Here is a 12729-nt window from a genome sequence, read left to right on the forward strand (position 1 = left end):
AGAGAATGTCAAACTGTTAACTAAATGAATAAAAGTATTAAGAAAATATCAAGAAATAAATTTAACAAAGCTCACAATTTGTTTTTGTGTGTGTTATCTTCTCGTCAGACTCTGAGTTGCTGCTGTCTTTATATGTCAGTTTCTTGCCTCTTCTTCTGCCTCTAAACAATCAAAAACAAATACTGTATTTGAAACTGTTGGGACAGCCCATCCAGAGATTTGAAGTGAGATGTCACCTATATGAAGATTACATCCAGCTTTATTTCTCCTTAACAGCTAAATCAAGTGGGTCTGTGGCAGTCCTAAATAACTGCCTGGAGAAGGTAATAGAGCAGATGAGTGCCAATAAACTGAAGACTGAGGTACTGTTGATCAACGGAAAACCTGCTCAGGGACTGTGACGGGAGCTGAAATCCCTTTGAAGGAGATTTGTAGCTTGGGGGAGCCACAGGATCCTGATCTATGTATGACTCTGCGACATGTGCTGTTATCAGTTTTGCCTAGTATACCAGTTACAACCATTCTTCAAAAAGCATGACCTGGCCATGGTGATCCATGCTCTGATCTCATCCAAACTAGATTACTGTAATGTGCTCTAAGTGGGGCTGCCTTTGAAAATGGTCCAGAAACTTCAACTGGTCCAAAACTGCAGTGACCAGGCTTGTTAGGAGGGTTGGTTACGGGGTATGTTATCTCTGTTCTGAAATATGTGTATTACCAATCTGTTTCCAGGTGCAATTCAAAGTGCTGGTTCTTACTTTTAAGGCCCTAAACAGTTTGGAGCCAGGGTACCTGAAAGGACCATCTCCTTCCATACTATCCAGTCTGCTTATTAAGATCTGCCTCTCAAGCTCTACTCTACGCCTGTCCTCAGACATTAGGCAGGAGGTGACTAGAGACAGGACATCTCCCATGGCAGCACCTTACCTTAGGAATGCCCTTTTCCTTGAGGCTCAATTGGCACTTACATTACTGGATTTTTTAGGCATCACACTTGTGTGTGCGTGTGTGTGTCTGTGTATGTATGTGTCTGTGTTTTTTAACCTGGATCTTTAGCCGTTTTATCTTACCAGCTTTTTAAAATGGTCTGCTTCTGGTCTATTTTACATATAGTTTTTATGCCGTTCATAAAATTATAACAGCTTGCTGTTTTACATGATCATCAATATATCTAATTCTCAACCTGGTCAAATCTTAAATTCAGAGACAAGACAGATCTTTCTTTGTTGTTGTTCAGTCGCACAGTCGAGTCAGACTCTTTATGACCCCACGGACAAAGTCACGCCAGGCCCTCCTGTCTTCCACCATCCGGCTCAAATTTGTGTTTGTTACATCAGTAACACTGTCCAGCCATCTCATCTTTTGCCGTCCCCTCTTTCTTTTGCCTTCTGTCTTTTCTAGCATCAGGATCTTCTCCAAGGAGTGCTCCCTTCTCATTTGGTGGCCAAAATATTTCAGCTTCAGCATCTGACCTTCCAGGGAACAGTCGGGGTTGATTTCCCTTAGGACTGACTGATTTGATCTTCTTGCAGTCCAAGGGACTCTCAAGAGTCTTCTTCAGCACGACAGCTCAAAAGCATCTATTCTTCTGCGCTCGGCCTTCGTTATGGTCCAGCTCTCACAGCCACACATTACTACTGGGAATACCATCGCTTTGACTATATTGTTTATTGGCAGGGTGATGTCTCTACTTTTTATTATACTGCCCAAGTTCACCATAGCTGTCCTCCCAAGGAGCAAACGTCTTTTAATTTCATGGCTACAATCACCATCTGCTGTGATCTTGGATCCCAGAAACGTGAAGTCTGTTACTACTTCCATGTCTTCCCCTTCTATTTGCCAAGGTGTGATGGGGCCGGATACCAGTATCCTAGTTTTTTTTATGTTGAGCTTCAAGCCTACTTTTGTGCTCTCCTCTTTCACTCTCAACAAAAGGTTCCACTTGCAGCTGCTGGACTGGCCTTGGGTCAGCTATAGCTCTCACAGAGTTGTCCTTGAAAGGGCAGCTTCTGGGAAAAGCGCTCTCAGCCCCACCCACCTCACAGGGTGTCTGTTGTGCGGGAGGAAGATGAAGGAGATTGTGAGCCACTTTGAGATGCAGAGTGGAGGGTAGGATATCTTACTATTATTATATTGTAATATATAATGAAATAATTATACAACTCATGGCCCAGTTGCTAACAGCCACGGACCGATACTGGTCCACGGCCCAGGGACTGGAGACCCCTGATCTAGAGTTCCAGGCTTCATGGCTCCTTCAAGTCTGGAAAACATGAGACTCAGAGGACACCTTCAAACATGTCCAGGCTTATCCTGCTGGGGGATAAAACAACCCCATTTCCAAAACTGCAGTACAGTTCAATTTGAGCTTTTCCATGTGGCTATGGATATGAGGGAAGCATTGACAGAGTACAAACGCAGGGGCTTTTACTCACTCCTACTATGTACTCAACAATTCAGGTTGCAAAGGTTGGTTTCCTTGGGGGTCACTGAAACCTCCAATTCCAAAAGCAGTGTAAAACCTCAAAGCCAATAAATGTCTATAGATATAAATTACAATTTTTTTTCTTTTCACTGCTTGCTCCACCTTTTAATAAAATGGAGAAAATAAGTGTTGGTCCATCTATTTAAACATGGGAACATTTTTTCAGTATTTGTTGGGGGTAAATAGAAACCCCAGTAATGATTATGCAGAGTGCTTTCATTTTCAACCCAAGTCTCTTGAGGGCCAGATGAACCCCTTTTACCATTTTGATGAACCTAAAAATAAAAAAGGCAGTGGGGTGGCGAGAAAGGGCAGTGCAGTTCAAGAGAAGGCTCAGCAGAGTTTAGTGCCTGTAGAAAGCTTTAAATGGGTAAACCCATTTTTTCCATGACTTCCTGGATTAAAAAACCTGATTGCTTGTAAGGGTTAAACTGTTTTTCCCTGCATCTATTTTATTCAAAGGCCCATGGGTAAATAGGACTTTTTCAAATTCCTACCTTTTTGGACAAGATGACTGCGGCAGAACAGAATCATTTTCTTCCTTCATATCTGAAGCAGCAGGTACTTTAAAAAGAATTATGCAACAAGAGAAAGTCAAACTTTTTCAAGGGAACTATATATAAGGGGTCCCCAACAGTATGTCTGAGGGCACCACAGCCCCAAGTGTTTTTAGAAAGTGGGTGGGATCAGGTGGAACTTTTGCCCAACAGGGCTTCTTACTGGTCACTGGAGATGCGATGTGGAGATGTGCAGGTTTTAAAAAACACATTGCTCTGGCAACAGTTACCACCTCAACACAAAGATCTTCACTACATGACTGAAGATTAGTGTGTAAGCAAATGTTTTAAACAATATTCATTTTAAAAAGCATCTTGTTAAGAAAAGCTCCTGCCTGAAATGTTGAAGAGTTACTACTAGAATTGTGTATAACCTCCCTACCTGACATTTTATCATTGGCTCCAACACTCTCATGGCAGCTATTTTATTGTTCTGCCTATCACCATGTGTCAGAAATTTAAAGGTGCCCACAGGCTCAAAAAGGCTGGGGACCCCTGCTTTATATAAATTAGAAATATCCAAAATTAACTGCCACAACTGGGGAATTCACAATGTCTCATCTCATTCTGTTCTTGGCATTCCCCACCCCCCATTTCTTCTTTATCCTTCCCAGGCATCCTTGGTACTCAAATCTACAGAAGTTGCTTCTATTACTGGGAGGGAGGTTAACCCCTATTATAGGCAAGGTTAACTCAAACTGGTTTTCTGCAAACCTGGATCTTCCACCAGACTTGAGAGGGAGGGGGAATCTGTGTCCCTGATCCCACAATGAGGTCAAAATTAAATATAATGATTTGACAAGGTAGTAGAAGGACTGAATTTATACCCCACCCTTCGCTACCCGAAGGAGTCTCATAGTGGCTTACAATCTCCTTTCTCTTCCCCTCCCCACAACAGACACCTTGTGAGGTAAAGTAGGGCTGAGAGAGCTCTGACAGAAACTGCTCGAGCAGAATAGCTCTGACAGAGTTATGACTGACCTAAGGTCACTCCAGTAGTTGCATGTGGAGGCATAGGGAATCAAACCCAGTTCTCCCAGATAAGAATCTGCACACTTAACCACTACACCAAACTGGCTCTTACATGTTTCTAAAGTAGTGCAAATCTCAAACAAATTACCTTTTATGTCTGTTTTCATAGTAGAAACACATTCCTAAAAAACAAAAAATCACAAATTTTTTAGGACGTTCCTCCCATCATCACTGTTATTTAGAAAAGAAATTGTTGCCTCACCAGAGGACCTTCCAGTCAGTTTACAAAATAAACCATAAAAAATAAAATATTAGCTAAAACCCAGCATTAAAAATACAGCCAAAGCACAAAAACATAAGACCATTAAGTGACTTAAAACAACAATTTTCAAACTAAAGGCATACTTGAATTATATCAAAATATCAACCCCTTAATTAAAATGTTTTGGCCTGGCACCCAAAAGAAACAATGTACGCAGCTAGTGACATTCAAGCAGTAGGGCATTCTACAACTGATGAGCCACTACTGGAAAAGTCCTGTCTTTGGTTGCCACCCACCTCACTTCTGAGCCTGCAAAACAGACTTTAACTGAGCTCACCTCTCAGCTGGGCTTGCAAAACAGATTTCAGCTAGCAGGCTGGACAACACAGGAGAAGGCAGCCCTTCAGGTACTGTGATCACAAGCCATTTAGGACTTTAAAGTTAAGAACCAGCACTTTGAATAGTGCCTGGAAACAAATGTACAACCAGTGCAGATCTTTAGCTCCGAGGTGATATACAATCCCAGTACCCTGCCCTGACAGTAGCCTGCCATTCTGAACCAACTGAGATTACTGGACTGTTTTCAAAGTCAGTCATATTTAACTGCCCACACCACAACAATCTAACCTAATCAAGACATGCCTCATCATGGGCAAATCACTTTTTGAGGAATGGCTATAGCTGGTGTATCAGCCACAGCTGATAAAAGATGCTACATGCTTCAGAGAAGACCTGGACCTCCACCTGTAAGCCAGGATCCAGTAGTACCGGCATACTATAAACCTGTTCTATCAGGGGAAGTGCAAGTCCTTTAAGGATAGGCTGACTTGTGAGTCCCTGAGCCATTGTATCACTGAGTAACAGCACCTCAGTCTTGTCTAGACTGAGCTTTAACTCTCCTTCAAAGAATCAAGAGAACTGTCCTGACGTTAAATGATATGAAATCAAGAATACACATGTCTCACCTCCTTCAACTGATTTATTTTCTTTTCAAGAGGAAGCGGTTTGCCACCATGAAAATTGGTTAGGATGACTGCAATAGCGGTAAGTGTTTTACCCTGAGAAACACAAGCACAATGGAAGTCAGTATTTTTTTTTTTCACAAATCAACTATGCCACCACCCTGTGTAACATATATCATTACCAATCCCATGTCATCTGCCAATATTCCTCCAAGAACATTTTCAGGTCGCTTTTTTTCAGCAAAGTTTGTAATCGTATTGTAGAAGTAGTTATCCCTCTCTTCCCAAAATGGAGGCAACTCCTTATTGTTTTCACGTGAAATCATCCATGCTAAAGCCTGCTTCTGATGTGGAAGTAATGATGTTACAACAGCCTGGAAAAAAAATCAAGATGATTGCATTATATACTTCATACGAATGCCATGGTAAATAGAAGTTTTTGGACTTATTTCTATCTTTTTTTTCTGATACCGCATGACTCTCCTTGTATTTAACATCCATCAATATACTTTTATTTTATCAAGAATATAAACCAATATGCTATATTCAAAAGAATGTATACCCCTGCTGCTTCCATTTCACATGTTTTATCATCTTCTTTCAGATCTTCAAACAGTTTGTCAAACTCAGTCTTCAGCTACAACAGATGAACAAAATAAGTTACTTTACAGAATAAGTGTCAGATGGCAATGGCTAATATAAAACAGATACTTCAAAATAACATCCTAAGGTTATAAAACAAGTGACCATATCTGTGCCCCAAGTCTTTGGAACCTATACTGTTCTAACACAAAATTACACATGCAATTACTTGATGAGCAACTCTGTGAGTTACTTACACATGAGATTCAGTGATAAATTGCCATAGTTAAGACAAAAAATATAATGAAAGTAGTTCCTCACGTGATTTTATGTCAAAAAGAGAAGTTAACAAGCCCATGGTTTGTTTGAAATCCATACATCAATTCTGCATTCTAACTTTAAACAATACAACCCTTGCATTCCTCACACAGAACTGTTCTCTGTAAGCTGACAATCGGCACAAAAAATCTGCAATATGGGAATATCTCTGCAATAGACTCACATCTGACTAAACATGGATGATAAGTAACTAGGAACTACAAAGTTCCTGCCCAGTTCAAACACATGTGAGAGAACTACAAAACCTCACCATGATAGGTCAACATGACTGTTTCACTGTCACAATATTACAAATGAAAATTTAAGACTGGGGCATTTTGATTTTTATCTCTAAAGAACATAAACAAAATATTGAGCTCATATGAATTGATTTCAGTACTTAAAACTAAATTTAAGCTTTTAAACTAGAAACAACTCACATTCTTGGAGGGGGGGACGACATTATTTATACCTGTTCAGTTGTCATTTGTACAGCAGCATGAACTGGAGCACTGTAACTTGTTCCAGCTCTTCCTGATGTCCCACTATATCCAAAACCCAAGCCCAAGGCTGTAATTTGAAAGGGGGGCAGGGGGAGAGAGAGACAATTTATACCTGTAATACCCAGCATATTCTCTCCTGCACTAAGAAAGAAACTTATCTCCATATATATAGTTATATAATGTAAAATAAACTGTTCAATTCTATTCATAAATATACATAATGTATAATATACTGTGTTGGTACATATTTCATATGAGGAAAGGCTGAAGAGTCTGAGACTTCTCAGTTTGGAAAAAAATGGCCAAGGGGGGACCATGATAAAGATATATAAAATTAGGTTTGAGGCAGACAAAGTTGACAAAGAAAACTTTCTCTCTCTCTCCAAATACCAGAACTTGAGGGCATCCAATGAAGCTGATGGGCAGCAGATTCAGGATGGACAAAAAAAATTTCTTTACTCAGCAACAATAAAAATGGGGAATTGGCTGCCAAAGCATGCATGGTCACAGGCACAGACAACTTTAAAAAGGGATTAGACTCATGGCAAATGTGTATCAATGGCTACTAGCCATGGTGACTAAGGAGAACCTCTACATTCAGAGGAAGTAGACCTCTGAATCCCAGTGCCAGGAGGCAACATCAGGGCCTCAGCCTCTGTACCCTGTTGTTGTACCTTCAGAGGAACTGGTTGGCCACTGTCTGAGACAGGATACTGGAGTAAATGGACCACTGGTCTGATCAGCAGGATTCTTATGCCAAGCTCTTCATGGTTTAAATTGATTAAATGCATTGCTACTAATCTCAAACACTAAATAAACTAACTTACATTTTCCTGGAGGAGCCAACTTAAAGTTATACAGCTTCAGATGGTTTAGAATCACATCTTTATTCTCTGGTTTCCCCCAAAAACTCAGCTGTACTGGCATAGTGAAAGCATTATTTGCTCCATAAGGAACAACCCTAGATGAGGAAAAATGAACACTGTATAAACTGTAAAAATAAGTTATCACTAAGTTGCTATTCAAGGACAATTTGCCTTACAATATTAGTATGTTTAAAAGGGGAGAGGAACATCTTACCCTTCTATTAGAGCCAATTTGTTGTCCATGATGTGTGCCAAACACTCAGCCAGTTCTTTTTTAATGTGGCCAACTTGCTCTCCATTCACATTGTTCACTTTTATAGCATGCACATCATATCGGTTGTTGGGCTCTCGCTGAAGCGCCACCATTTCATTATTATTGACCTGTACAAACAGCTAGATTTGCCTATTGAAGCATACTAAGCATATCATAAAACATTCAGCATCAAGGAAAGGAAAGGTCCCCTGTAAAAAGCACCAGTCGTTTCTGACTCTGGGGTGACGTTGCTTTCACAACGTTTTCACAGCAGACTTTTTTATGGGATGGTTTGCCATTGCCTTCCCCAGTCTTTTACACTTCCCCCCAGCAAGCTGGGTACTCATTTTACCGAAGGATGGAAGGCTGAGTCAACCTTGGGCCAGCTACCTGAATCCAGCTTCTGCCGGAATCGAACTCAGGTCGTGAGCAGAGAGTTCAGACCACAGTACCGCAGCTTTACCACTCTGCGCCACGGGACCGCATCAACCTGCACATTATTCAAGACATTTTTAACAAAAACTGAGCTTATACTATACTTTTAACTATAATGCTTTCTATGCAAATATTAAACACAATGAAGTAGTACAGGCAATAGTTATTCTCCTCTAGATGTTCACAAAGAAGCTTGCCCTTATAAAATACTATAATACCCATCCTCAGATTAAGCCAGAGTTCAAGTGAATGTAGAAACAGTTCTATTTTGAAATAAATGCAAAAGCCCAAGATAAAATATAAGGCGCATTTTAAACAGAAGCATCATATACTTTTCTAATGACACTTCTAAATTCTTAAATTTGAGCTCTTAATTTTGAACTAAATATTAACCATTTAGTTTTTAACCTCAGTATCAACATGTAAATAATATTTGAAAATTAACAGTGTTTTACTGAAACTAAACAAAACAAAGCTCTTGTTTATCAGATTGGAGTTTTTAAAACAGTTTTATCACCTATCATAGGCGTACAACTAAAGTGTGTCTGTCCCATGTATGTATGAATAGGAGTAGACATTGAAATTTAAAGGATCAAAACAAAAAAGTATTATTTCCCTCCTCTAACTTTTCCTCTCCGGAATCCCTCCTGGGATGGGTTTTGTTTTTTTCAAGTGAAGACCAGCTAAGGAAGCAGACCCTGAGGCTAAATACAGAAACTTAGAACTGGTTCTGAAGCTTCCCGCACCTAGTCCCCAGGCAGCCCTGCATTTTAACACTCAGGTCTACCACCATCTCATACTATGGCAATATTTCCAATAAAGGAATTCCTTTTTAAAATATGCAGCCTCACATTGTATGCGCTTACCTCTGACTTCAAAGGAAAATGCTCAGATTATTAAAATGTTGATAGCAACCGCTGATATATCTTAAATTACGTATTAGCAGTGATTACAATATTCTAAGATACCTAAACATTTTATATCAAAAACAATGCTTGTTTTTTAATCTAGTTCTCCATGCCACCATTTCTTCTACTTACCACCCCTGTATAGTAGCGCAATCCAACCACAGTGCCACGCAAAGTTCCAAATAAGACACTTGAATCTATATCTTCATCTGTCATTGCAACACCACCTATCTCAAACAAGTCGTCTATGACAAGAGAACGAGTAAAGGGGTTGTATAGACTATGTCCATACAAACTAGTATCCCATTCCATGGACAAGTCTCTGCAAAACAAATTAAGGGGGGGGGGACTTCAGTTAAAACATTGACCTTTTTTACTTTCAAGAGCAAATATTATATTATTTTATTCCGCATTTTCTTTCAATTAAGCAGTCTGTTTGATGATTTGGACAGTCTGGGGTTTGTCTTTTGTATGCAAAAGACAAACCCCAGACTGTCCAAATCATCAAACATTGGGAAAGAGGTAGACCAGTCATATCACTTTTAATGAATCTGAAAGGGCAACTTAAGTCCTGATAACAAACCTAAAAGACTTGTGGTACAAACCTGTGTAGAGTAACTCTTTTCTAAATCCATTGATTTCAACTGGCTTAGTCTAAAGTAACTGCACAGAATTGTACTGCACAAATCCTAACAACCTGACAAGATAACAAAGTAATCTGCAGGACTGCCTCTCCCACAATGTCCATTGAAGAGCGCTGCACTCATCAAATCAACATCTGATGGTGGTCCCCAGGCCAAACAACATCCGCTGGCCCAAAGAACATCAGATCAACATCTGCTGGTGGTCCTCAGCCCAAAGGAGATCCGCTTAGCCTTGATGAGAGCCAGTTTTCTTGGCTCTGGTTCCAGCTTGGTGGAATACTTTCCCAAGTGAGATCAGGGCCCTGCGGGATCTTCAATTCCACAGGGTCTGTAAAATGGAAATGTTTTGCCAAGCCTTTGGTTGAGGTGATGGGTGTCCCGTTATATTGGTCTCCCCCACTTCACCATGCTCTGGCCTGGAATGATATCTGATCAGAGATTACCAGTGGTAATTGCCCAACATCCAGCTGGCCACCCCTGTTGTATAAGATGAGGGGAGGAGTAAACAGGACAGCTGTCCGCCTGTTATATACTGGACTGCACATCTGGCAGACCTCCCAGGTGGACTGGACAGCTGCTATGGCTTCTTCAAGAGCTACTTTGAATGTGAGCTCTTTTTTTGCAAATAGCCACCATTGTAGTTTCTCGTCCTACAGCCCACACATTAAACAGTCTCGGAGGGTGGTTTCAAGATCTGTAAAGTTGCAATGATGAGGCTGCTTGCCACAGGGCAGTTACAAAAGCCATCACCAATTCACCATGGGCCTGATCTGTCTTGGAGAAGGCACGTCGGCAGGCAATCTCCAATGGTTGCAGCGAGAAGTGGTCTCTGAGCTTGTCTGCAATTGTGTTGAAAGGTGCGTCCTTGAGTTGAGTAGGTGCCACCAGTACTTGAGCAACTTCAAAAGTGGGTCACCCACAGACGCTGAAGAAGGTAGCCTTCAGCTCCGTCTCGGTGACTCCGTTGGCTGTGAGGTAGCACTTGAACTGGGCAGAGGTGGCATTCTAACAGGAGCTCCTTTGCATATTAGGCCAAACACCCCTGATGTAGCCAATCCTTACAAGGCTTTTTTGTAAGCTCTTGGAGGATTGGCTACATCAAGGGTTTGTAGCCTAATATGCAAAGGAGCTCCTGCTAGAATTCCATCCCTGGAACTGGGCAATGTATGATCCCCAGTCTTCTGCTGATGAATCAAATGGCTTGATGTGGCCCTTAGCAGCCATATTCTCTAAACAGAGCGAAAGCTTGGCTGCATGCTGCGTCCTGGTCAGCTGGGGCAACAAGTCCTCAACAGCCATAGAGACCCAGCTAACTTCCTCCAACTGCCTACCCTGTATAACATCCCCTCCTCATTGCCAGTGTTATGAGTGGGCCCAGGCAGCTCTTTTTCAACAAGAATGTGTTTATTGAGGAGCAGTCGCACATACAACTACAGTGAACAAATATACACAGTAAGAACACAGAAAACCACACCCCCTCAGGCAGGCACTCACCAATCCCACTATACCCCCTAGGAGCCTTGATTAGCATTTCCTTCCAAATTGCCTCATTTTCTGATTGGCCCAACATTTGCTTCAGCTTAGGCATTATATTAACTTAGTACATAACCAGGGCCAGCCCTAGACTGCCTGGCACCCTAGGCAAGGCTAACTTCTGGCATCCCTCCCTGCACGGATAATGTCACCAAGGCACGTGGAGGTACCCAATTCGGTGCCCCCAGAAGGCCAGAGCCCTAGGCAATCACCTAGTTTCCCTAGTGGCGGGGCCAGCCCTGTACATATCACACTACTCCCTTTCACTCTTAAATCAATGCTAACAAGGAAGCATACTTAGGTGAGGAAAGCAGGAGAAAGAAAAGTGAAAGAGCATATGGAGAAGTAAATGGGGAAATGTAAAACACTCCATTATTTTCATCCATAAAGCAGTTGTCTGTAGTCTTGAACTCAGACCCACTTCATTTTCAATTGGAACAGTCCACACTTTTAACTCGATCCTAAAATGCAAACTAGTCACACAGCCAAAAAGACCCGGACAGGGCTTTTTTTTGTGGCAGGAACTCCTTTGCATATTAGGCTATACCTGCCTGATGTAGCCAATCCGCCACGAGCTTACACTAGGCCCTGTAAACTCTTGAAGGATTAGCTACATGGGGGGGAGGAGGTGTAGCCTAATATGCAAAGGAGTTCCTGCTACAAAAAAAAGGCCTGGACCTGGCATAGAAATTAGGAGACAAGGGTCCATTTAGTCGAACACCCATTTTTCATGCTAGTGGTGCCAAACAGATCTGTCCTGCAAGGCCCACAAAGCTCCCTCACTTTTACACACAGACACAACCCGGCCTCAGCCACGAAGCGGAAGGAGACTGTAGCCGCTTCTCCTAGCTCCCTGGCAACCACCAGGGAGAAAAGAGACTGGCTGACACGGAGACGCTGAGCTCTAAAAGTTCAAGGCACCTGCAGGCCACAACTAGAGAACGCCAGCGAGCCCTGAGACAGGAGAAAAGCCGGCACCCTAGGCCTCACTCGCCCAGACCCAGCGAGGGGTTCTCGCAGCCCTTCCGGCCTCTCCAATTTACCTCAGGAACTTCCAAGCCATGACGCCGCCGGGGAGCTGCGCAGCCTTCACACCCTCTTCGAGCCAGTAGACTGCGCGCTACGCAGACAGATTCCGAGCTTCAGTCTCGTTCAGAGAGCCACAATCTCCACCCGGTTCAAACTTAAATGGCGTCTACCGTTCCCAGTCACAGAGAGGCTCTTGTAAGAGTTCAACCAATAAGATGCCGAGGCGGAACAGGAACCTGCTCCCGTTGGCTTATTTTAACGCCCTTTATAGTATTATTTTTGAGCGCCAAGAGTGACGAGAAAGGTCGGGGAACCTTATTAGCACACGTGGGCGTGCCTGTTGTGTGCGCTTTCCGAGTGGAGCAGCCTCGGCGAGCTTTTGTACTCTTTGAGCCTGAGGCACGCGGGATGTTTTTATCC

General features: G+C 42.2%; 1 protein-coding gene across 1 annotated transcript in view; it reads right to left on the reverse strand.

Moving 5' to 3' along the window:
- HLTF (helicase like transcription factor) overlaps positions 1-12664 on the reverse strand; it is a 37652-nt gene extending 24988 nt beyond the window's left edge. Inside the window, exons 1-11 of the mRNA XM_060242322.1 lie at positions 12324-12664; positions 9236-9425; positions 7722-7888; positions 7469-7602; positions 6611-6708; positions 5801-5875; positions 5421-5612; positions 5242-5334; positions 4163-4196; positions 2983-3049; positions 76-161 (exon numbers count right to left, since the gene is read on the reverse strand). Of these exons, the coding sequence (XP_060098305.1) occupies positions 76-161; positions 2983-3049; positions 4163-4196; positions 5242-5334; positions 5421-5612; positions 5801-5875; positions 6611-6708; positions 7469-7602; positions 7722-7888; positions 9236-9425; positions 12324-12343 (1156 nt within the window). The 5' untranslated portion in view covers positions 12344-12664. The remainder of the gene's footprint in view (positions 1-75; positions 162-2982; positions 3050-4162; positions 4197-5241; positions 5335-5420; positions 5613-5800; positions 5876-6610; positions 6709-7468; positions 7603-7721; positions 7889-9235; positions 9426-12323) is intronic.
- Positions 12665-12729: the final 65 nt, after the last annotated feature.

The sequence above is a fragment of the Heteronotia binoei genome, chromosome 6 (genome assembly GCF_032191835.1).
Source record: "Heteronotia binoei isolate CCM8104 ecotype False Entrance Well chromosome 6, APGP_CSIRO_Hbin_v1, whole genome shotgun sequence".
NCBI classification, from domain to species: domain Eukaryota; kingdom Metazoa; phylum Chordata; class Lepidosauria; order Squamata; family Gekkonidae; genus Heteronotia; species Heteronotia binoei.